This window comes from Acanthaster planci, linkage group LG02 (genome assembly GCF_054643075.1).
Source record: "Acanthaster planci isolate LZ-2023a linkage group LG02, COTS_SCS, whole genome shotgun sequence".
NCBI classification, from domain to species: domain Eukaryota; kingdom Metazoa; phylum Echinodermata; class Asteroidea; order Valvatida; family Acanthasteridae; genus Acanthaster; species Acanthaster planci.
Genome location: NC_141778.1, coordinates 19180478 through 19207027, shown reverse-complemented (window position 1 = coordinate 19207027; position 26550 = coordinate 19180478). Strand labels below are relative to the sequence as shown.

General features: G+C 39.0%; 1 protein-coding gene across 2 annotated transcripts; it reads left to right on the top strand.

The window, feature by feature from the left end:
• Positions 1-812: 812 nt before the first annotated feature.
• nsun7 (NOP2/Sun RNA methyltransferase family member 7) lies at positions 813-26131 on the top strand. 2 transcript variants are annotated; one of them, XR_002598253.2, is made up of 12 exons: positions 813-1017; positions 7110-7741; positions 13788-13846; positions 14178-14461; positions 16787-16970; positions 17923-18133; positions 18593-18736; positions 19120-19221; positions 19734-19984; positions 20650-20959; positions 22023-22196; positions 24509-24651. XR_002598253.2 is itself a non-coding variant. In XM_022235919.2 (11 exons), the coding sequence occupies exons 2-11, from the start codon at positions 7375-7377 to the stop codon at positions 24664-24666; spliced, it is 2070 nt and encodes a 689-aa protein (XP_022091611.2). In that variant the 5' UTR covers positions 817-1017; positions 7110-7374; the 3' UTR covers positions 24667-26131. The 2 variants fall into 2 exon arrangements, 1 of the variants encoding a protein (XP_022091611.2); XM_022235919.2 differs by lacking the exon at positions 22023-22196 and having other exon boundaries at positions 817-1017; positions 24509-26131.
• Positions 26132-26550: the final 419 nt, after the last annotated feature.

Sequence of the window (26550 nt, the reverse complement as noted above, 5' to 3'; positions counted from 1 at the left end):
AACAAAAAGGGACGGGAAGGAATGCATTTTCTCCATCGAACTTGTATCTCTTTGAATATCAGCCCAGTGTTATTTGTGTTTATGCAAGGGCACTCGCCGAGTATTGATACAAGAATTTGATTGAGCTAAAGCGCTGCTGCTCACAGATTCTGTGTGTTCATCAACGTGTCTTTAAAGATTGGGCTGCCAGTAACAAGCGAAATCGTGCGGGGATATAAGGCTACAAATCTTTCCTCAGGGGGTTTGTCTTCGGCCAGCAGGGGGTTGTGATGCGGAATTTGTGATGGGGACATATCAGTGGCGTAGCTAGGGCTAAATTGCCGGGGGAGGGTACCCACAGACATAAAATACCTATTTTGTGTCTGTGGGGACACCCGGGTTGCACATAATAATAAATTTTTGTTCAAGGGGGCACGGCAAGAAAATAAACTGCTTTTGTTTCCTTTCATAACTTGGTATTGTACATTATAGTTGGCATACGGCGGCAGTCTTGGCAGTCGGGGAGAGCAGTTTGAAAATATCCCAAATTCCACCTTCTGTACAAAAAGTACGTGTTATTATAAGAAGAAGGAAATAATTGAGGGGGGGGCTGAGAGGGAGTAACCAAACTGTGGTGGCGCCTCATTTCCATTCCAAGTTCTGATTGGCCAAGATAACTTCTTAAGGCCTGTCATTTCGGCAAATGTGACGTCACAAATAGCGCAATATTTACGCTTGCGCATGTGTAATTCTCCAAGTTTTTCACGTCCGCCTGCGCCTGCGGGCCCGGGCCTGAGCTAGCTGGCCAGCAAGCTAGCTCCGCGCGACGACGCCGCGCGCATATATATATGTACGTATAGTACGTGTGCAACGTCATAGTAGTAGTTAGCTTTGGTTGCTGCGCCGTAGCTGTGCAGTGGGCCTACAATTATTTTACAAAAGTATTCACTCAGTTTACGTCTGTTGCCTAACGTGCTTTCGATGTCACGTACAGCGTGAAGATTTCCAAAATCAGAGAATTTGGTTGAGCCATGAAAGGTAAGGTGTTTTTTCCTGTACGCGCAGCTGCAAGTTACCTCTTATTTAAGACATTGTCAGTTGGACCATGGTTTTGCCACCTCCGTGGTTGGACGACGCAGTGTACCTCTACCGGTATGTAATCATTCTCCGACGACCACCGCAGTCAGTCCATGGACGGTACTCCTTGGATGGCCTCAACGTACATGTACATATAGGCCTACTCTGCTAAAATGACCAGGAGCAAACGACTCAGAACCCACATTGGGCAACACCAACCTTACAATGTATAGAAGGCCTTCAACTGTAACATGTATGACAAGAGTGCGTTTTTTTACAGTTGCAGGAGGAAACATTAAGGGCCTAGCCCCGGTCGTATGTGAAGGCATCAGTGACCGTGAGGGCATAGCCGTGGCTAAAGTTTGTGTCTTTCCAAAATGTCATCATGTAATTCAGGAAATGTTTTGCATTTGGGCTGTCCTAAAACTTGAGTTTCAAGACAGCTTTTTCTGCTCTATTAACTTAGCCTAGGCATACATGTAGGCATCTATTTCTACAGGTCTCTATGGTTAAGCTGCTAACTTGTGTCCCTCAAGTTTGATCTTCCTTGTTTCTAATCTAAATACATTTCTGGTCTGCACAGATAATTTGACAGTGTTCGTTTCTCACAAGTTACATTGGTACTTTTCAAACTAAATTTATGGAGGATGTAAAATCATCCAAATAGGCCTAATGTGTGTCCTACAATAGAAGTCTTAAATGTATGGAATGTTTGGAAACTTTTGTTTGACTAACACAGAAAAAAATACTCCAGGTCATGAAAAAATTAGGCCAAGTTGTTATTTTTGTGGAAGATGGGAGGACTGAAACATGATTTCACTTTTGACGTAAGCAAATTTTGCCAAGAAAGGGAATAGATTTTCTTGACCATTTTGCTGATAATTTTGTTTCTTTTGAAGCCTTCACTCTGTCTAATAGTCGTTTTCATTTGCATAATATACAAGTAGCTACGTTGTTAGAAAAAGTCAAAATAATCAAAAATCAAATTTCAGTGGGAAAAAAAAAGAAGAAAAGAAAAAAAGAATGGAGGAAGGCGGGGGGGGGAGGAATTTGGCAAAGAAGAGAAAGTAATTACTGTGTTAGTATGTGGTATTAAAAATAGTCCAGTTACAGCAGTTTATTCTTGAAGATATATCGTTTTTCACATGGACGGACACTTCGTTTCTTAAATGTGAAAATTAAATTCAAAACATAATTGAAAATTACCTGCAATGTATTAAATACTTTTCAGTTTAGTTTTAAAAAATTTCATCACCTCTTAAAAATGAATGTAGTGTAGATAACACTGAAATTTATTTTAGAAAAATATGTAACGTTTGTCACTGGCCAGATATCACGTTTGTCACATGGACTGATAAAACATATTTCACATGGACAGACATTTGTCTGATTTTTTAATCAGAGCATCAAAACAGAATTGGTCTCAAACCAAACTTGTTTGTTTTCAGTTTTCAAAGTCATTTTCTTAAAAAGACTATTCAACTTTAGCTAAAATGAACATTATTGTCACATGGACAGGCATAAGGTTTGTCACATATACATATAACTGGGGACAGACAGTCTTCTCGCTTTCATTTTAGCATTATGAGCCAACTTTTTCTAATGAACTGTTCGTTATTTTATTTAATGTGGTTTTTTGGTAAATTTATATGTACTGATAAGATACATGTACGCGTAAGTCTTCTAAGACTGTTACATTTAGAGGGAAAATAGTTGTGACAAACGTTACAAAATAGTGGACAGACATTTGCAATTCTTAAAATCAAATCTTACTTTTGTCATTTCATAGAAAAAACAACCACAGATATGATGTACACGTAAATTACTATTGTAAAAACTTTTCTCAGGAAAATGTATGTTTTTGTTGAGGTTATCTGCTCAAGAAATGGCAAACTCAGCCTGTTTCATGTTTGTCACTCTGTGGACAGACACTGTGACGTACGTTATTCCTTCATTAGCTCTCCTTAAATTCCGGTTTAAGATTGATACTTAAAGAAATAAATACCTATAGAATTCGACACATTTCTCGAATCTTATACCAGAAGTACCCATGTTTTAACAGATAAATTGCTTTTCTCTATAATAAGAGTAATATTTTAGATAACCCGAAAAACACGAGTTGACACAGTTACTGTATGTGCATGCCCCACCAGAACCCCTAATATAAGCTGGACATTTTCATCAAGATCCTGATTATTTTAACAACCAAATCCTATTAAACATATCAGTAAAATTGTTAAAGTTTATTTCTTGACTCTCAACACTTGTAAACAAAGAGATGATTTTGGTTACATGTGCAAATGTGTCTCTTAGGGTGGACCCAAATACAAACTAGCTGTCCTGCTGGTAGATGCCATCCTTCTTGTTTACCAACCATTCAGTCCACATGCTATACACTACTCTGGCAGTAGAGAATTCGACAGCCTAAAAATCATAATTTGGTCCGTGCAGGAAATTTTGGGCCTATTTACTGGCCTGCAAACTTTGATGGGCTTGCCACGTAGCATTAGGAGCAGGATGCTTCTCATGAGAATAATTTAAAACTTGCAATTTGGGGGCCCAGTTTTTATTCATTTTACTGCTAACAGTTCTTAATTTAGTCTAAATGTATTTCTTGAGAGTTGAGTACAGTGAGCATAAACTTGCACTTTCAAAGTCCAAACAAATATTAAAAGCTTTTTGAGAGACCATTTCCATTTCCCTTCAGGCTGTTCTGAATGACTTACATGTACTTAACCAATTTTGAGGTTTGTGCTGCATCATACAGTGAAAACAGTTCTATGAGGAAAAGTTCATACTCTTTAAGTTACAGCTCAGTTTAAGAGAAAGGTCATATATCAAAATGCTGTTTAAAATATAATGTAAAATAAAAAGCGCTTAAAAGTTGACTTTTTCACCAGACTTTGCATAAAAGACTGCCACGTTCAATACTCAGTGGAAAGAGCAAAGACTACTCACACCCACAAGCAAAGATTTATGTGGCCATTTAGCTTGGACGTCATTTTAAAAATCTTGTATTTGTATCAAAGTAGTCACCTCTCTAACATTTTAAAATTTTCATTTGGACAAAGCTCGTTTTTTGAAAAAAGATTATGAGGGCCAATTTTTCAGTGTATTGATTCTTTGATTAATAAATAGCCACAATGCAAATTCCAACATATACTGGTACATGTACATGTCCAATTTAACACTGCCAGATTTTATGAGCAGCTCTTATAAATGAATTATGAAGTAGTTAATCAAGTGCCATCATGCTGTGGCACCTTGGTCCATGTAAGAAATAGAAGGGAAATCAGATACTACAGACCCATAGCCACCTGCTCAGATGGCAGTGCCAATTGATTGATTTTTGCTAACGCCAGGGCCCGGAAATTGCCTTTTTGTGTGTGAAGCAATGCCTGAATACAACTTGAAATGACATCTGGGGAAAAGGTCATTAATTGTAAAATAAAATGACTTTTGAGCTCCTGGAAATTGGATACCAGGTATTCACAACAGTTCTATCCTCTGTAAATGTTGTTGTGGTAACTATGCATTAGGCTAAGGTTTGCATCAGACTCGGTGATAGTCAGCCAAATTTATGATTATGTTGCCCAAGAATCAAAACCCTTGTTTCAGAAATGAAAAGAATGCGGATATAGTTTACCTCTGCACCTACTCTTGGGAACAGAGGTAAAAATGTTGGCAAAAACAGTGTCAGTGAGCCAGTGTCTGCAACTTGTTGGTAAGAACTCACCCTCTGAAGGTCATTTTGAGATGTGAGAGATAAATAGCTTGGGACAATTCAACTACAGTGCTGTTTGCCAAACTTTTGATTGGATGTTCAACATTGTTATGTCTCAAGGCACTATAGTGACTCTGTTGTTAATCTCAGTTTTTACAGATGTAGGCCTACTTGTTAAAATACAGGTTGCAGTATATGTGTGCATCTTGAGGGTATATTCCACCAAATCGTTGGATTTCTGCACTGCCAGCTCATTAATATTTTGTGATCCCACAGGGTTTTAACAATAATAAAACATACCATAATCAGGAGGATCATATAGAGATATTTCTATAAATCACAAATTTGGGGCTTGATAGTTTCAGTTCAAGATAGTTTTCTTTCACAAAAAGCCCCAACCTGTAGGGCCTATTTTGGATAGAGGCAGGCAGTTCCATTCAGAGCCAAGTGCATAGTTTTACTACTATTCTAGGGGTAACTTCGGGGAAAGGTGAATAAAAAAATTGTGTGGCTAACCCCAATAAAATTGGAATGAAAAGTGAGCTTCTGGCCATAATCTTGAATTCCCAGTGAAAAACTGGAGGCCAACCTCTTCCCGAGAATCAACACACGGCACTATTTCTGCCCGATTTCGCACTGTTTTCTGTGGGCGCGTATTTGGTGTAGTGCATTCTGTAAAGTAAAATTCAATGTATTTGAAATTGTGCATTGATATTTGAATGTACATGCCATATTTTTGACTTGTTAATTTCTTACACCGCACTGGGCTCAGAGGTTTTTGGTGACAGGTGGCATTAAATCCTGAGTCGTGAAGTTGAGGGAGGACAAAGAACATGAGCTACGCAAAAAAGTGTTTAATGTTTGCAGAAAGGCTTTACTCCAGGATTTTGTCATGTTGGACAGACTGTGTAGATGTCAAAAAACTTGAGCATCGTGTTTAAATGAAGCATAATGCCTACACTAGTAATCCTCATGTGCTTACAGAAATATGAGTCAACTACATTACATAGATAATGTTCGTTTGGTTTGTCTACAAAATGTACATAAATACCATAGAGCTGAGCACATTTGTGTCTTCACACGAATCTACTATGTGTACAAACATACAGTAGTATGAAAAACTTGAAATCTTGTATAGCTTTTTCATGGCTATTTGCATTCAATTTGCATATGTGGATCTATATTATAAAATGACATGCCAGAGCTGACATGCCAAAAAACTGAGCAAGCAATCAGTAAAGTTAGTTTTGCTCCGCAAAATGCACAACGTAAATGCTAACACTGCAGATACAACATTAAATATCATAAAACAGGCTATATGTTAATCATGTGATGCGTCACGTAATTTGAGTTTATTATATTCTACAGTATGTTCATGAGTTCATATTGTCTGTGCCTGGCAGGCATCAAAACTTTTCTAATTGGGAAAGGATGAATTAGCGCTCCTGTAAATTTAATAGCTCAGTGATAGTCACAGAAGATAAAAATGATTCACTTGGATTGAATAAGAATCTACTTAAATACAGCAAACTGGAAAACAAACAAGAAGAAAACAAAACATGCCCTCCAGAAATATTGGGCAAATTGTATGCCATGGGGAAGCGGAGAGTTATTTGTTTTCAGGGTTATTCAATATGCTGTAGATGTGGTGCCCCTGCACCTCTACAGTCACAGAGGAGAAAGGAAACCAAGGGCAAAAGGTTATCACAAGTATGAAACTGGAATGACCCACTGGTCACCATAGAACTATAAGACAAATCATGCTTTAGTACCTGTGTAAAGTTCAGTTGATTTCACAGGTGGCAAATTATTGAGGTGTAAAAATTGCCGTGGGAATCAAGGGGGGAAAGTACCATTATATTCTGTCAATAAAGCAGTCAACAACGACTTTCATTTCTTATTGTCTGCTCTCTCTCTTATTTTCTTATTCAAATGAAGAACAAATATTGATTTGTAGTTGTGAATAATTGATTCAGGTTGGGCTTTAGTTGATGAAGTAGAGGCGTGCATGTGTATGTGCTGTGTCACTTGTTTTGATTGGGTCTGTGGCCGCTCAACGTCACTTGAAATCCGGGATAAAGTCCACCAATTGAAATATTGCTAACGGTTGCCCCAGACCACGAACACAACTTCTCAAGTATCCTTCATTTGCCGAGACACACACGCATGTTTTGCCCAAATCCGGTTAACCCATGTGAGAGAATTTATTCCCGGCATGCCATTACATCTCTGCCAAACTTCTCAATAATTAATCTAATTGGATCAGGTCTTGTGTCAGCTGTTGTTTGCGTTGTCTCTCATTATTCTTCCCTGGTTCGTGTTAACACAGGCTGAGTGCACTGTTTGCCAGGATGCAGTAGCTGCTATTGATGCAACAGGCCAATGCAAAGAACCTACGCTACGTTGAAAAAAAAGGCAGTCAACAAGCCAATGGATGGCATCATTATGGGAGAACCATCGACTCGTTAGATGTTGTTTCAAGACAAACATTTGCTGGAACTCTCGGACCAATGCTTGCATGAAACTTGGCACAACCCATCAAGCCATTTTTTCCGATAGCGCATAAACACCTAGATCAAACAGGGAGATTGATAATGGCCCTTCTGAGTCAACACTATGGTGGCAGGGTACCGGGGATGATTAAGGCACACAGCTCGGTGCCGAGCACTCGCAGAAAAGCCGACAGCATCCCCACCAGCACGATGAGCGCCGGTGGGTGTGAAGTCACGTTGGATGGCATTCCCATCCTCCCAGAGAACTCGGACCGCGGCCAGGGCTGCAACCACGTCATCTATCACTATGCCAGCCAGGTGTTTGGGAGTTTGCGGCCGGCCAAGAAGACAGACAAACTGTTGCTGGATGTGGATCTTAGGTCAGGGAAGGAGCCACCAAAGCTGACAGCAATCAAGGATGAAAGGGCCAAGAGGAAAGTGTACGATTTGGCATTTGATGCTCTAAAATGTAAGTTAATTGTTACCATATTACTTGTACTTAGGAAAAGTTTCATTTTTCCCCATATAGCAATAACAACTGACATGCATACATGTACATTTTTATTCCTTCAGCATGGCTGTTGTGTATTGAGGTCCATTGCATGGGCAGTGCTGGCTGGGTTGTGCTGTGGGCTGTACCTGTAGGTTTTGTAGATGGTGATGTTTGTCATGTGGAGAAGTAATGTGTTTTCGTGGCATTATTTTGCAATACACTGTACCCTATTCCACAAAGCACACACAATGTGGTTGTGATGCTTAACACATTGTAAGTTGGACCGCACAATATGCTTTTTTTTTGGACGTGCGAAAATGACACTGTTTTATAACACATGAAACATGCGCTGCGCACCTGGCCACGTTGAAGTGCATCACATCTTCATGTCAGAACAGTCATCTAAGTTGCTGCATCGTTTCACTGAAAAGCTTATGCACATTTTATTGAGTCTAGATTAAAATTTCAATTTGCAAAGGAACAGTCGAGTCACTTCATGTCATGTGAGTGCAAGATTGTTATGTATCAATTTCATGTAGCATTTTATAACCCAGGCCATAGTCCACCAGACAAGTACATACATATGCACACTGTAATCATCAAACACAGAGCAATATCGCCTGCCAGATTTACACAAGTCACTAATCTTATCACAATGTTGATCATTGGTTCATTTGTGTTATGTGAGCTTTTTAGTCCCAGAACAAACAAATTTTCTGTAAAATCAGATAACGAAGGCTAAGGAATTATTTAAAAATGTCTGTTAAGCACTGGTATTTCATATCACACCTTATTCCAAGTTGCTACTGAGCCAGGTGTTTCTTTTCTTTTTTAGAAGGCAGCTCATAATAAAATTATCCATATTCAAGTGTTAAGATTTTGTTCTTTCAGTTTTTTAAAGCTGAACTTGTACTTGAAATGAGTCAAAAGCATCCATTTGTGTCTAAACAAAAATGATTTGAACCAGCAATTAAAAGTGTCCAGAACTGATTCGTGGCAAATTGGATTAAAATTCTATCATGGATTGGAAAGGTCACAAGTATTACTTCCAAGCAAAACAAACCTGCTGTTTCTTTTTAACTGATTACAAAAGGCTGTGAGGAAAGTGAGAGTTTCAAGGTAGATTTCAAGTACGACAACACCTGACGTCAATGAATGTGTAATGGACTACCAGGTTCATCACCAGTGCATTGTTTGTTGGCGGTATTGATTTCCATCAGTAGCTGTGTAAACATGTCAACAGCTGATTCCTGAAACAAATATTCAGCAGCTAGAAAGGATTGAATTTGGCAGTAATTGAATACTTTGTCCCTTGGATTAAACTCTCCTTTTAAAAATTTAAAATAGAAAACCTTATATTTTATAACTGAAAATAGTTCAGTATTTCACGGAAAAAAGAGGGATAAAATGGCAGGTCCGACACTGCACACTTAACCCCTTTTGGTTGAAAACCCCAGGTGTCATTTGTACAAACTCCTTTCACAAATTATATTTGGGGGAAAGTTTTTTGGTGCGTCTTTTGTTGGAGTTAGCTCTCCTGTCGCATGAGAAAACTTTGTGGATCAATAAATGCTGTTAATGGCTGTTGTGTCTACAAGAGAGGTCCTGCTAACTCATTTGCCCTGTGTATTTGTCCAGGAAGGAACATTGTAATGTGATGGGCTAGGAAAGTCAGTGGAGTGTACATTGTGTTGTTTTTGCATGTCTCAAGGTTGTACAAACAATCCATCTTAGAAAGCAACTCTTCGGAACCAATTCATTTTGTAACTTGTACTTGATGCCATGGTTTTCTTGAACACCCATGGTGTACCGGTATATATCTTATCTGCATAATGAATGGCGTAGTTAAGACATAGCAATACTCATTTATTTAATCTCCCACCTCACACATTGGTTGATTTATATTCACGTGGGTTTACATCCCCCCAGTCACTGTCAAATCTGCATCACCTTTGAACCAGTAATTTTGCATTACTTCCCTTCAAGCTCAGTAAATATAACATTTGTTCTATAGGCTGTAGATATGTCTGATGCATAACAGACAGCCTGCCTGATAGACAGACAGACATCATCAGCCAGGTCTTATCAATCTTAAAAGAGCAAGTTTCAACTTTGTTTTTTTTTCTGACTACTGCACTTTTAAAAAAGTAATACTTGCACAACCCTTACATGTGTATTTAGTGAGGACAACAGGAATGTGTTTTCCCGGAGCTTGAAATCTGTTCTACACCCTTACATGTGTTTTACGGAGTCGGTGTAGATCCAGGGGCAGGTTCTCAGATCAGCTGTATGAGAGAATTAGCAGAAACCTGTGTGTTCCTGTTTGCAAACTCTTTGAACAATAATTGCCGCTCGTAACAGTGTTGTGACCCATAAAAGACGGGTCCCCTCTTTGAATGGCATTCCAAAGGAATTGTGTTAGTGAAAGCCTGCAGTGTTATTTCGCAGCACAGTGAGTAGCCATTGGAATCAAAGTCTTGTGAGATCGATAAAACATGACCATTAAAGTATGTTGCAGTGAAGAACTCTGTGATGTTGACATTTAGGCCTACATGTAAGTGCCTGTACATGTCAACACCTACTCGTACGTGTACAATGTAGAGGTCCATATACATGTACATGTGCACGTGTACATGTGTATTCCTTTTTTACCATAACAGCAAACCTTTTTTTCAGGTAAACAGCAAGCCAGTCTTGTATGTAAGTTGGGTTGGTGGAGCAATGGGTAACCAAATAGTATTAGAACAGAAAGTGTTCAGTTCGAAGACTTTAACATGGTCAGTATTTATTTAACTTATAGGGAAATGGCATTTCGTATTTTAAACCCAAGGCAGAATAATGCCAGACTTGAGGAGACATGTCACTTACTAGCTTGGTCTGGCCTGGTTTGCTTTAATGAAAAACTGACAAGTGAGTAGGGGGTTGAGGAATTCCAGAAGAAAATAGAGACAGCAGACCTCTTGTAGGTTAATAGGTACATGTATGGACAGTTTGTAGTGGGAAAAGTGTAATAGACTCCTTTACACTGTAGTAGTCCGTTGATACACAGTGAACTCCAAATAAGTGGCTACAGAGATTTTTTTATTTTAAGGCGCAGTGATGGCTTTGCTTCTGTTGCCAAATACGTGTAAAAGTATCTTGTTTTGAATTGGAAAAACATGCCGTTTTTCTTTTCTTTTTCATTAAAAAGTGAGAAAAGATCTTGGGTGGTCGGTAAAATGAAACAAAGTTTTACAGAAGAACTGTTGATTTGGGCTTCATATCAAAGCAAAGATTTTTTTTGCGTAGTGTTCCCCACGATAATTATATTTTCCTGCTCTTCCAGAGTGATTTCATTTTTTTGTCATCCTGTGCCTTGTCATCCCATCCATCCAGCCATCTGTCTCGTCACTTGATCGAACAAAGTGCATAAGTTCCGTCTCCGATGATAATAAATGATGGAAGACAGAAGTCATATTAATCTTCCTTATAAATCATTTACTAACCTCTCTCTTGTTCTATCTTTGCTTATAATCTCTTGCTTTCACATGTTTGTCAGTGATGGATTCTTGCCTGGCTCTCTTCATAATGGACTCCAATTTCCATCCTCTTGATTAATCAATTGAATTTTCCAGCTAAAAGTCAGTTTTGGTGTTTTTTAATGCACATGTGCTACATGTATATATGTTTTTAGAACTTTTGGCTGAGCCTAATAGCCCTAAATACTAAAAATTACTACTTAGTAGTAAAATGTAGTATTCAACACTGTCACTTGTAACAGGACATGACCTTATTGTTCTCTGAAGCCACAAAATACAATAGGTTAGGCCCCCAAAAAGTCTCCGGTTTCTGGTCGCCGCGCACATCACCGTAGACCTGCGCATCGGCAAAATAAAGAATATTTTATTTTGCATATAACAATTTCCAAAAGCCGTCAAACTTAAACGTACTTGATCGGCAGGAATTCTGCTACTGCGTAAGTTTAGCATGTTTTTGAGTACTACAAGCCAAATTTTATGCAGAACTGTTAGGCATACCAGTACCAGTGCCACCAGCAGGCATTACATGTATGTTTCAGATGGAATGAATTGGCTTACACCATTTTTTTGAAGGGGGGGGGATGGGGTTTGCAGAAATTGTACAGTCATCCCACTTTGCAGTCGGTGATCCTGGACACTTAATGGTGATAAATACTGGATGCACTCATCGGTGTCTTAGCAGCAAAAGGAGAATCTGGGGGAATTCTGATTGATGAGTGTCATTAGTCAGACATCTCTGGAGAAAAATGGAGGAAATTCATATTTGATCTTGACTGTTCTTGACTAATGTCGAGTGCTCTGTATTTGCCATGCACTCAGTCATATGAGGACCTTATTTCTTTTTTCCCCCACATTAGCCCCCTTATCTCATTCATTCATTCAATTAAACAAAATTTGGATTATTGGCTATGGATAAATTGGGTAGGCTGGCTGCATTGATGTGGTTGGAAATAGCAGTTAATTCTACATTGTTGGAAAGGAAGAAACCTGTTTCTTTAATACATTTTGAGGGGGAACTGTTTCTTTCAGAAGACCTCAAGATACATGTATGTGTTTTCTTCCTGTATGTCTTTATTTGAAGAGTGTGAACCAGTCACGGTTCTAGATTAAACTTACGACAAGAGGGCAAATTGGAAAGGACATTGGTCAAATATTTGAAAGTGGGAGAGTTTTGAGTTGCATGTAGTTTCTTTGAGTTCCTTTTCTTTCAAATCTTATCTTTCAATAATTTTAGAAACATGGAAATGTGTGAAAATTGTGTCTAATTTGTTTTAATTGCATCATTCGGGAAATGTAATCAAAGAGTTTTACATGTATCTTCATGAGAGGGACCACATAAAGGTCTGAGGGGGGCATTTAACTCAAGTTTCCCATTGACTTTAAGGTACAGGTTGTCCCTACCATGCATGTGTGCCTGCTGTATACAGATTTGGAGCAGCCAATTGCATGTACATGTAGCTGACTAAACATAGCACTGAACATGTCCTGTGGTATATTTGCTTAGAACTGTAGAATTGGCTGATCCATCAAATCACTATTTCCAACATTCCTTTGGTTTAATGCAGTAAGTACACATGTAGTTCAAGTGCGTGCAGTTTCAATATAATGTACATGTACGTGTATGTTTGCTTTGGCTGTTAGACAGGTGTTCAAGTGTTGGGCAAACCTGGGACTGTTGGGCACCATTGTATGGAATCTCGCTTTCACTACAGAATTTCCTATGAAACCAGTTCAGCACATTGAAATATGCTGGAGGATAGAACACTGAGAATACTGGATGTACTTTTTTGTGTGTGTATACAAAAGTATTTGACAGTCGTCAGATGTAAAGTGTTTGCTTATGATGTCTTGTCTGTTCTTGAAATTGAACATTGTGTAGAAATGACAACGAAAACATGTCTCATAGTTCTGGTGCTGATCTGTGTTGGTCAGCAAACACGGTTTCTGTTGATCATGTTGTTTTGTTGCTTCGCCAACTTTAAGCATTGGCATGTTATAGATTATGATCTACATGTACCATACCTTGTTATGCAAAACAAGAACTATGATTCTAACATACCGCATTCATACCACAACTTCATTATGAGACAATGATTTTAACAAGTAGATGTATGATGGTAGTTATTTCGGTAATTTACCCCAATTCACATGAATCATTTGGCACTTCATGAGCAAGTGGGTGTAATTTCCGAAGATTAGTTGATTCATAGAGCAAAGTTCTTTGCTCTGTGGTCTATTTGAAGCTCAGATGGAAATAAATTGTTCATCCAGTGTACCGTTACCTATGTTTATACATTTGTCAATTGAAACACAATTAATTAGTAGTTTCTGGCTCTATTCTTACAATCCATTAGCACAATTGGAATAAGGAATGTTGAGCTGAGAAACTTCACTCATTTTTTTATGTGTGTCTGTTGTAATATTAATCATTTACAGTTCCTGTTATAATTTTTTACAAGGTTTGTACATCTTAGGATTCAAGGTTTGTATTGTTAATATTACAGATCAAGCCTTATTGGAGGATATGCTAGTGGACAGTGGTTACTACAGCTATGACACAGTGGTAAGTTCTTTACATGTGAACTGATCATAAATATGTTGCATACATGGAATTGTTCACAGACATTTTTACAGACAACACCTGTTTTCCTTGACTGCAAGGGGACGTTGAAGTGGTTGAAATGGTGCCATGAAATACATGTGTTTTAGGACCTTGACAGAAGTTGCCTGTTTGCTCATTTAACTGTCAGCCTTATTCAAAGATTTATGAAGCTGTTTCAAAATCTTCAGCCAAATGATGGTGCTCACTTTATTAGATTTTTGTGTTTAGTAGGTTTTTCTTTTGTTACAAAAGTCACAGTTGACACAAAGAAACAATTTTTGTTTGTCAACAGCCAGATGAGAATCATAGCATTATCGTGGTCATCCTGTGCGACATGCTTAACCGCCACTTTGCCAAGCGCCTGCGGGAACCCAATGAGCCCATCATTCCCTACGTCCAGGAATTCGAGGACGACCTGTTTGCGCACACCACCAAGCTGAATGCCTCATTGGCCCGGAATCGGATCAAATTCCAGGCGCGGAGCGTGGAATGTCTGTTGCCAGAGAAAGTCCGCCAGAGGGAGGAATGTGGAACTAAGATGCCAATCTATGCATGGGTTAATCAGCTACAAAACAGGTTAGCCTCAACATAAAACATTGTGGCTTAGATATTCTCGCGCTTTATATTAGCGCAATGCACTTCCATAATGCCTTTGGCTCTTACAGTGGAACTAGGTATACACTTACGCAGGTCTTTGCCAAAGCGGCCAAACTATTATTGTTTTGCCAATTGGCACTTTGGATGTTTCCATATTTCCTCCCTGGTTTATGAATTTATGGCTGTGTGTGACATGGCAGGCATTTCAGTTGGTTGGGTCGTTTGTTTTGAGACACTTCAAATGTGTTTTGTCTACATGTACCCTGATTCAAGGGATTACTTTCCAACAACATACTTGTGACCTCATTCATTTTCCCCAAAACAGTCGCAGAGTTATCAGCAACAATAAGAGATTCAAGCTTTTAATTTGTTGGGTGATCAGGTTTCCCTGAAATACAGTCCACAAGGAGTATGTTTGTGTGCATTAATTTGGGATTACAATATTGCCGAATCCTTTCAAGTTGGAGGATAATTTGCTACGATTACGTACATTATTAACAGTGGCAGAACACCGCTCCATAATGCCTCATCTTCCACTTTGCTGCAGAAGTTTTTGTTTTGCTTCATTTAATCATGACGTAGTATCAGGATGTAACTAGTAATTGCCTAGACTGTGTCTAGTATTACATGGCAATTACCTACAGTGCAAGCACCTGATGTTTAATTAAGCATCCAACAAGGTCTGGCACGTTTTGCTTACAATATATCAGTAATTACTCTTTGGCACAAAACCAGCCGGCCATAGCACCTTTGCAAATGTGCAAACAGCTGAAAGAAAGTCAACAGTGCTGAGTTCAATTGGCCACAGTTTCTTTTGTTGATATTGTCTGGAAATCCTCCAGTGCAGGTTGGAAATTGCTGTGTACAGAGTGAAATGGAGTTTTTTTTTATGAGTGTCAAATTTCTCGAAAAAAAATTCGTTAAAGTGGTAATTTTTCCCTGGTCAGATGTCAGATCTATAAATGAAATGTTTCATGCCTTGAGAGTTTCATGACAAAATGTATTTTTTGTGTGTTTGCTTTTTGTCTGAAGATTTGAGCTGTAGGACTACAGTGTATGTGGGCACAGTTATGCTCGGCAGTTGAAAATTGGAAATTGTAATTAAAGCTCCAATAATTTGTGTGATTTTCATCCATTTCTGCATGCACTTGCCAGTATTGCTCGATATTTATTTGTCATTTTTATTACGATCAATTTTAAGGTACCATATTTTCTGTTTTTCTCAGATATGCATTTTGTGCAACTTTCTATAGAGCCTGAAAGTAAAAAAGGTCACGCAGTGAGCTTCTGGAACCCTCACGTGGTCTTCCTATGGGGATTTTACGTTGGGCCGTCCTATCACATTCGATAATTTCGAATGAATAATTCCTAAGTGAAACCACCCCATGAAACACTCGTGTTGGAATTTTACCTTTGTCATCCTCAAGTAATATTCAGGAAAAAGTTAAATGGAGATACCTGTAGGTTAAAAACAAATTTTGTTAACGACCTTCCACTTCCGGCGATATCGTACCTAGGTCTCCATGTTCATGCACGTTTGTTTTCACTGCCTGTGCTTACTTGAAAATGAATTTGTACAACATTGCAAAGATTTACCTACTTGTAGTGGATGGGTTCCAGATACCATTGAGTTGACATCACACAGTTGTCGAAAGCAAAGGTTAGATAAAAAATTAGAATCTTTCGTAACTGAAGTAGAATATGGCTTTAAGTTCATTACTTATAAATTATAAGACTGTGTAAAATATTTTGATCTGTTTTTATTTCGGCTTTTGTCAACGGACTACCATAAAATTTCAAACTGTAAATGTTCATCTGTGTACGAGACTGCCTCATTGCACTGTTCTTCATGTATTTTAGATTTTGGAAGTGATGGGTCAATTTTTGGCAGGATATTTCTCTTTTAAGTCAGGTGATTTTCATTTTCTATAAATTGATATACTATCAAATATTTTCCAAAGCCCCTTTTCCGAGTTGGATTTTTAAGAAGTAACTGAACAAAAAAAAAAATTCAAATTCTAAAATCTTTGCACGTTATTTTTCCTATCCAAGGGTTCTGGAAGCATGCCATTAGGGGTCAACTTTCAGGCTCTGTTGAAAAAGATTTGACATCTGCTTTGAAAAGTGTACTTGTAACACTTGTAACACAAGTTTTTGTAAACAACGGAGGGTGCTGCTCCTGTGCTGTCATTCTGGAAGCTACTGCTCCAGTTCAGGAAATTTTCTTTTGAAACGGTGACCCCAAAATGTGTCCAAGGAAATACCTTATGAGAGTAAAAATAATTCTCATCTACCCACCCCCAGTGTGGAAGACGTGATTGAGCAACTAACCCAAGATGGCTACAAGAAGGTCCCTTCTATCAACTCGCTGGGAGAGTACAGCTTCACCGTGGACTCCCAGTGCCCCAATGTTCTGGTCTTTGATGCTCAGAACAGAAACACACTGGAGGATAGTTATCTGGTCAGAGGGGGCAACCTGGTTATTCAGGTATGAGTCGGAGGCATAGTTTTAACTGGCAAATGACAAACAGGGCTTCCAAATTGCTAAGGTTCTGTGCTGTTATCATTTATTTGACAAAAGGGTGTTCAAAATGGACTACAGGATGTCAAAAAGATGTCAGACATCTCTCTGACTAAAACATTGCTTTGTACAAACTCAGTTTTTACATATATGCTCACTTAATGGTGAGGCAGCACACCAAAATTATTCTCTAATATACAGACAGGATGATTTTTAAGGCCAAAAATACAATTCAAATTCATTTATCATATATTTTAAAAAGAAAAAATTAATCATCGCCTAGAAAGGAAATTTGTGAAGATGTGTCTCCAATTAAATGGAGTGGCAAAAATGTCATTCCACTATCTTTTTTTTTTCAGCCACAGTAACAGGTGCACTTGTTTTGTTCATGTCATAAACACCGTTTGAAACAACAACTGATATTACAAACGTGATGAGATACACATGAATCAGTCGTCCAGCTTTTTATGCCAACTAATAAGAAATATTGTTTTGAGTTTGGCAAATCCCATTTTTGCTAATAGTCCACATTGCCTTGTCACTCATAACAGTTTCCTTGTTCCCAAAAGTGTACCCGTGATTATGGCTGTGAACATGATAAAATCAAATTTTGTATTCATTGGACTCATCTTTCATTGCCCACTTTGCTTGTTGATCATCCGAGAGAATCCACAGCATTTGGTTGAAGGCAGGTTTTCTTGCATGGTCTCTCTCGCTGGGTTGGATTAGGTCTTGAGGAAACTTCAGCTCTTATGTTCCATTGCAGGAGAAATTATGGTCAGTGTCTCTCAGAGGATTTCTGAAAAAATAAATGATGTAACTTACCGGCTACCGGTACCTTAACCCCCAAAACCTACATTTTCCTTGTTTCATTATGTAACAAAATTTAAAGTACATGTACCCTGATTTTACCTTCTAGGATAAGAGCTGCTGTCTGGGACCTCACTCAGTCAAAGCCCTCCTGAACGAAGGGGATGATGTCATCCACATTTACACCGGTTCTGGGTGGACGACGGCCCATCTGGCGACGCTGACCAATCAAGAACATTGCACAATCTACGCCTTCGGAGTCAAGAACGAGGAGCACAGCGAACAACTTATGGCCAATGCTAAGAAACTTGGCATACACAGTATCCTTTTGTGTGATAATGAAATGCGATTCCAAGTGATTGCTGTTGCAGTATCCCAGACTTTGGCCAACGGATCATTGATGAAAATTCACACAGCATTGTGCACTCTGCCAACTTTGAACTATACACAGATATTGCACTTGTGTAATTATTTACATCTCTCTGTGCTTCGCATAGCAGCAGTTGTCGAGGATATAGCGCCACCTGTACAATTTCTATTGATTAGCTTAGTATGTTATCAGAAAGGCCTGTCTGTTGATACAGAAGACATCCCTTTAGACAGAGGAGTTGGGAATAACAGCACTTTCATGTGCTGTATATACCTAGTGTCAAATACGACTTTCGCTGGTATGCCTGCTTCTATGTTGATATTTTGTTGTGTTGAATAACATTTGACTCATTTTGCTGCCTTGGTTACTAGAAAGGAATTTAGTTTTCCTTGATTGATGGCCAATTCAGATGTAAAATTCATTCAGGACAACTTCTTTGAGGTGCAACATATTGACAACCGCTTCAAGAATGTCAAAGTGGTACTGGTCACCCCTCACGATTCCAGGTCAGGGGTCACGAACCCTGTGGAATACATTATTCATGAGGGAGCAGGTAAGCCAAAGGCTGCGTTCTTGCTATTTCAGTTAAGCTCAACTTTCCGTCAGTGGTTTGACAGAGGGTATCACAAGTGGACATTTCAGAATCACTTTTGATGACATAATTGTTATTTGATTGTCACTAAAGTTTGTTTTTCAGCAGATTTAGTTTCTTGGATGTTTCTATCCATGGAAGGAATATAGAATCCGTGAACATCAATATTTGCTGTTGATGTATCACGATCCATCTGTGACTGTTAGGGAAATACATAAAACACAAGGCTGTTAATCTATTAACAATTTTGGGAATTGAAAAATGTCTGTGAAAACATTGACAAACAGGTGCCTAAAATGTAGTGAATTAATTCCAAAGATGTTTACCCTTTATTTTTTGGACAGATGCAAGTATATTGGGAGAGCTGTCCCAGGAGCAAATAGACAGTGACAAACTTGATGTCCTGGTGTCTAAACACATGGAACTGCTCAAGCATGCCATGAAATGTGAGACAAAAGTTTGGCTCAGATTTCATCCTTATTGTGGTTTCTCACTTTAAGGAATTCAGCTGCAAAAGGTGTTCAGTTAAGGAACAAAACTATGTGATATGAAACCAAAGATCCTTTGCTTTTCATTTTGCGTGAGCACTGATGCCCACTAATGGTTTGTGGGCCTGAAATAGAACCAAAGTCAGACACAAAGTGGAGGTTTGAGGAAGGGCCGTAGTAACAGGAGAGTAATGTCACTGCCTCATCTTGTTTGAAAGTTACTTTTAAATGCCAGATAGAACCACTTCACAGAACCTTTACTCAGTTTTGGCAATTAAGAGAATATCTGTATTGTCTGTGACAAGTTCATCTCTGAGATTTCTCCAATATATGTGTAATAATCTTTCACTGAATTTTCACTTTTCAAGGCGGGATTTTCATAATAGATATTGATATAATAGAAATTAAAAATAATATTAAATTTTGTATACGATTGGATCAAAGTGTCTCTCTCAAATGACTTCCCATAGTTCCACGCGTCCAAGCGGTGGTCTATGCTACTAACTCAATCTTCCGGGAAGAAAACGAGAATGTGGTCACCAAGGTAACGGAGTACATCAACGCTCGTACGTCTACATCGATCAGGAACCCCTTTCGTCTCATCCCCCCTGTCCTGCCTCTCACCCCAGCTGAGCTGGAAAAGCAGCCATCCTCCAAATTTATTAAGATGGAGCCCTCAAGTTCAATGGGCGGATGCTTTCTCTCCGTCATGAGTCGTGAGGTGAGGTGACCAGTACTTGCTAACTTGCCGTGTTCTGTACACACTGTTTGAACTGAATCCTGCAGTGGGGATTAGGTTTTGCAAGGGTATTAAAAATCCCAAATAAACCGTGCCAATAGTTTGCCTTATTGTGGGAAGTTTTGAATTGTCCAGGTGGCATTGCCATTCGCATAAATAAGAAAGAATAGCATGGTGTAATTGCAGACAAAGTACCAACCATGCATTTGTATTATGCACTGACCTGTTTGGGACCAGTGCAGCAAATCTGGTCCTTCCCATAAAGGGGATCAAGAAATATCACATCTGAATCAGACCCCAATACCAGACCTGCCAACCTAGCCGTACTCCTTACTGAGGTCAGGCATTACCCCACACATTAGATTAAAAGGTATTTAAATGAGCCTTCAGTTCATTTAAGGAGTACGGCATGTTGGCAGGTCCGCAGTGCATGTGCAATCCCCCTTGTGGTGTCCAGTTTAAATAGGGTGGCATATACAAAAGGCCGTACAAAACCCCCAACAGCAGTTTTTCATGGAAGGACAACTGAAGGGAGAGTATCTTTTGCAGTGGTCAAGTTACAAGTTTCATTGAAATGCTTTTTTGCGTCAATCATATCTGTCTACCTTGTTGTAAGGTCTGTCTTTGGTTTGTCCAATCCGCTTCAGGATGAGTCCATGAGTGCATCTGATGTCATTGCCCGGGCAGCAGCCAAGGGCCTCTGTTCCCTCCCTCCTGCCAAGGCAACGGCAACAACGACATCAGCCCAAGGGGATGAGCTCAAGCCCAAGAAGAAGTCTTCAAAGACCTCCCAGAAGTCGCTGACCAAAAGTGCCTCGGCCAAGAAGGAGAGGAAGGGGCCCAAGACGTCCAAGAGCCCGACGGCAGACCACCACGGCCACGGGCCAACAGTCAGGAGCCCCACCCTGCTGGTGAAGAAGCCGAGCAGCAAGCGGCTGCGGCCCATCAGAACTGCAAGTAAGTATTCCTGCAGTCCTTTCAGAAAGTCCCCCCTATCTGTCATTCCTATTCAGCAGGACTCTGTACTGATAACGCCACACTTTGCTTACGTGTGTGCTTTCCATTGGAATTTACCTGATCTCCTCCCCCCAAATGTCTCTATAGAAAAACTCACATGTAAGCAAAGTATGGCATCACCAGTACAAAGGCCTATTGTATCCTAGTAAGCAACAACACTTACTTCTGCAGAAACTCGGTTTGTCTTATTTTCATTTTTTTTCATCAATGAATGTAAGAATTTCAGCTGTGGCTGGTTCTGCCTGAGGGGACATTTTCTTTTGCAAGAAAATTCAGGACTGTATTGTTTCCCATAATAATTTTTTAACATGCGAATAGTCCCCCACGACCGCATTATGTCCTGTCCATTGCTACGTCGTTAAAGTCGTGACCAAGTTGTGGAGACCAAAATTTGACTCCATAAAGTTTTTGGTCCCAACAGTTGTGTTTTTTACACATGTATAATCCCCACAAGGATGGAATAGGTAGTCTGCTTTTACAGTTGCAGGTTTGTATCTTTTTCACTGTATTTGTGGCACTCCTCGTAATGTCCCTCACGTTTCTGTTATGAGTTTTAGAACTTACTTATATAGCAAAAATTGTTTGTTTGAAATGCAGATTTTGTTTTCAGAACTTTTTTTGTAGAAGTTGTCCAATCATTTTGGTTTCCAAAGAAAGATGGTTAAGTAATCAAGTTTGCATAAATGTTCATTGGCATAGAATCGTCAGACATGCAGTTTGAATTGTTAGAAAGTAATGTCAGAAATAGCTGGGTGACAAGTTTTTGAATAGAGAACACATTCTGAGCAAATTGATGCAGTTAAGCAAAATGGAGTTCTTTAAAACTTATTTTCAATTCAGATCCTACCAAGGAAACCTCTTTGTAGTAATGGCATACAGCATATGTGTCCTTACAGTGTTACCTCAGATTTCTTGATAAAACACAGACTATTATACTGACCTGTGTCTGACTGACTTCATGTTGCAACCTCCCTCCCCCCCTCCCTGTCAATTGTCTGTCTAGAAAAGGATAGCCAGAAGGGGCCAGCGGACGTCCGCCACAAGACTCAGCAAGATTCGTGGGCGGAGCTGAGCGCCAAGCATGCATTACTGATGAGGGCGACCCCCAGATAGTGGCTGTGGGGGGTTGACCTCAAACCCTCTTTTTTTGTGTGTGTGTGCATGCTGTTGTTATATCGTGAGTACACAGGGTGACTCCAAACAGTATGCTGTGCTACTGATGGCACTGACTAACACTGTGACTGTTTTTTTTTTCCCTCCTGACATAAATCACTAAGTACTAACAGGCATTTTCACTCCATAGCCATGACCAGCTTGTCCTTCATCACGACGCTCCACAGTGTCCGGTTTGCAGTTTTTCACATGCTTTGCTACATCTCTTGACCAGAGAGAACTGAGTATATTTTGAATCGCTTGTGTCTTGAAAGCTTTGCACAGTTGCTTGAAGTGTGTTGTCAGAGTATGAAATAAAGCAAAGAAAGCGATCCGATAACACCTGCATGTGTACAGTGGAACACCGCTATAACGAACACGACTGGGTCCACGCTGAATGTTGATACAGCGGTCGTTCGGTATAGCCAAATTAACTGCCGAACGTTTCGTTGCCACGTTGAAAAGCGCTTTTTCTTGTCTAACTGAAGTGCACCCTCTTATGATACTATGATTTGCTATTTTCTTGATGTTTTGCTCTTGTATTCACATTTTAAGTTTCTAGAAATGTATCTGTTAATTATTTTTGTTTTATATTAAATCTTGAGTTACAAAATTGATGTTTAGTTTATCCTAAAAGTCGTGAAGCTACCGCTCGGGATCGATCTCTGATGCATGCTGTGGCGAATCTTGGTTGATTTTCAACTGCATGATGTTCAGTAGGTTTTGTGCACAAAATATTGGGAGCCAAGGACGATGTTCGGTACAGCCGAATGCTCGGTATAGCGGTGTTCGGTATAGCAACGTTCCACTGTACTTGTACAATCAAAGTCATTCTGCCATTATCAACTTTTGATCAGATATACATATACCAAGGTCACACTCTCACAGCTTAAATGCACAGAAATTGGAGTGAAAACATTAACAACACTTTGTTTTGGGGGCATTGACCTTGACATTTCCTTCAGTCGTTTTGTCCAACCGTGTCTGCATTTTGTCTGACAAGTACCACAAAAGGTTGGAAAATGTCTGATGATTGACCATATTGTCTTGCTCAGGTGTCTGCTTACAAACTGTCCTTGTTCTTTGTAAAGTGTGGAGGTACTTCATGTTAACCAGTCTACTTGTTGTCGGACAGCTTGTTGAATTGCATCTGCCATTCTTCATTTTCCATCTTGTTACTAACGCCTTACATTTCAAAACCTTGTCCTGGTATTCCCATTTTGTTCTCTTTTCAAAATCTTTTTTATTGATTCTTACAGTTTTTAGATGTCTGCACTTTTTGTAGAACTATACTTCGGTGCTTGCCACTGAGTTTATACACCAACACTTTGTAGAACTATTTTTCAGCCATGTCTTGTTCTTTAATAGCACAGCATAACAATTAGCGTGTCACTTCACCGGCATCAACTGAAACAATTGTTGGCACCTCTTTACTGAATTCTCTTTCCATGTAGTAATTTCAGAAGTAGAGTGTCTTATTTTTTGACAATCAGGTTCTTTGGTTTTAATTTGTACATTTCAAATATGCAAGATCAAACCTAATGGGCATTGTGAAATTTGCCTCAAAAATTTAATTTTTTTCCCCAGGCCTTGGTCGAGAGGGCTTAAAATTTGCTATCTAAAACCAAAATCTCCAGGAATTTGAAGGTTGCTTCCAAAGCCCTTTTTCTCTCTTGGCTTGGGCTTATTTCAAGACAACTCTCACTGTGCATATTTCAGTATTGTAATCCTTTTGCTTTAGTATGTTCTCTTTACTAATGGAAAAAAAATACTCAGATATACTGTAAAACCTAAAATCTGTACTGACACTGGAGCACTCTTTCCTTTGCTGATCCTGTTTCCGGATCCCACATATACTTGACTACAGCACTGGCATATTCTCTCCACAGCTTTGGACAATGCACTTCATTGCTTCAAATGAATTTATACACTACCAAGTCTGTGCTTTGATTGTATACAGTGTTATATTAGGATCACACTGCTTGGAAGCTAACCCTAGAGTGTGGCAATGTTTGTGAGACAGCAAAAAAAGATCATGATTCTTTCTTATTTAGCAATATCAGAGTAGGCCGTGATTCTAGAATGGTTGTGATCTTGGAACTGGCACTTCATCATCTCAAAAAGTGTCATTTGAAATTTTAAGTGGGTTACACAAGTGGGTTTATTTTAGAATGAGTCTGTTTGAAAATGAGGCATGGGAAATTCATAAGAATTATGGGACTTTAAAATGGATGGACATTTTATTTCACTTTTATGGGACAGCCTTCACTATTCTAGTTCATATGTGTGCATTCACATAGTCATTGCTCACTAATATTCATTTGTTTATACATGCAGGTCTGATGTTTGCCCACCACTTTACAAACTCCTCCACCTCTGAGAGGCAACCCTATGGTGTCCCCATGACCAAAGCATCCTTAGTGCGAATGCAGCCCAAAGCTGAACCGGTACGCCCCCACCAGGAGGCCATCCATCATCCCAAGCCTTTCCTGTGATTGGACAGTTATGCCAGACACGGTAGTGGCCATGAAAAATACCACATGCCCATTAGCTTGTGGCGGATGCATTCCGTCAGTCAAATCTCAAATCAAAGTGCAGTATTGGCATGGGTTGTAAGTTTGGGTGAGCTAATGGGAGGTTCATTTGCACAGTCATTCACAAGCTGAAGTGGGGGTGGCTATGCAAATTTGCACAGTCATTCACAAGCTGAAGTGGGGGTGGCTATGCAAATTTGCACAGTCATTCACAAGCTGAAGTGGGGGTGGCTATGCAAATTTGCACAGTCATTCACAAGCTGAAGTGGGGGTGGCTATGCAAATTTTACTCTCCCTATCTGTTCAATGTACTGTCTGAAATTTTCTGATTGGTTGATATGGCTTTAAATCTTAATAATTAAATTATTTTTTCCCACTGATATTTGGGTTGAATATTTACAGCTGAATCCGTCTAGTTCAGTTAAAAAAAAGAAACTAAAAAACAGGGTCTTCAATCACCATTCCTTTGTGACAATTCTAAATTTGAATTATAAGGAGTGGCTTTATCTTATATTTAATCAATTTGGGGTCACGCTGATGGTTTCTGTGAGCCATGAACTTGCTTTATTTATTTATTTTGTTTGGAGTATTAGGGGCAAAGAATGTTCAGAGGTCAAATCTCTCACACGTTTTGCAAGAGTGGGCCATGATTGGTGTTTGTTAAAAAGCCTGTGGAACAAAATATCTCTTATTCATTCTGTTTTTGCTTGCTGTTTGTACAAACTCCTGCTCAGAGACCGTTTGCGTCAATTCAGGTGATAAGTGACAGCAAAATTTGATATCTTTATGCCTTAAACTTCTTTGTTGCATATTATGCAGTGATCACCTTGAAGCCACAAATGTTTCAGATTTGGTACAGGATTAGAAATAGAAGCAGATTGTTTGCATTTTTCTTCAGGGTAATTACAGTTGTCTAGAAACAGTTTTTTTTGCAGTTTTTCCATTTAATAGTTATGTCTGCACTTTGATTTGGTACCCCAAAAGTCTTGTGGTTGTGCAACAGAAATGAAATTACTAATTTTGTATGCAAATTTATTTGAAACATTTTGCTCTTCGCTTTATACATTTATCACACTGATTTAAATAAAAAAAAAATTCACCATTTGTTGAATCTTGAAACTCACTGGCACGCTTGGTAAAGTATATGTTTAAAAGTAATTAAATAGGTTTATGTTTCTCCTCACTAGCACATATGCAAATGTATTTTTGATCAAAATTTATATTTTTATTTTGCAAAGTATTCCTTTGGATTTCCCAATATTTCACATTTGTATTCACTTTAATGCATTTTATTTGTGTTGCCAACTCATATTAAAATTTGTGAATGCAAGACACAAATGAATTGAAAAAAACAGTTTAAAATGTGACTAGAACCTTAGATTGAACCAATAAAATGTATGGTTTTTGAAATTGTAATTGACACGGAGAGAGGTCTGTTAACGTGCCTTGTTTTGAGCTAGTGGCTGTCATAGAATGTACATTGTTAATATGATGGACCTTTTCTACTCGTCACATCAGACAAGGATGAGATAAGGGGATGAAGACAAATCCACCAAACATCCAGCTGAGGGTTGTAACAATGACAATAAATTGGGGCTTTTCTTTTTAACGAACTAGCGCAGCATGGGTTCTCTCCTTAATAGATCTGATGTAAATCTTCCACCACGTGTGTGTGTGTGTGGGGTTACAACATATGACCCCTAAAAATCAAGAATTTGTGGTTGACGAATTCTGGAACCAGGAAAAATCACGAGAACCACACCCCTGCAATACAGGAAAGGAAGGATCCATATTTGAAAGTCGTACAGTACAAAACCAATGGAATTATTTTTCTTTTCAAAATTT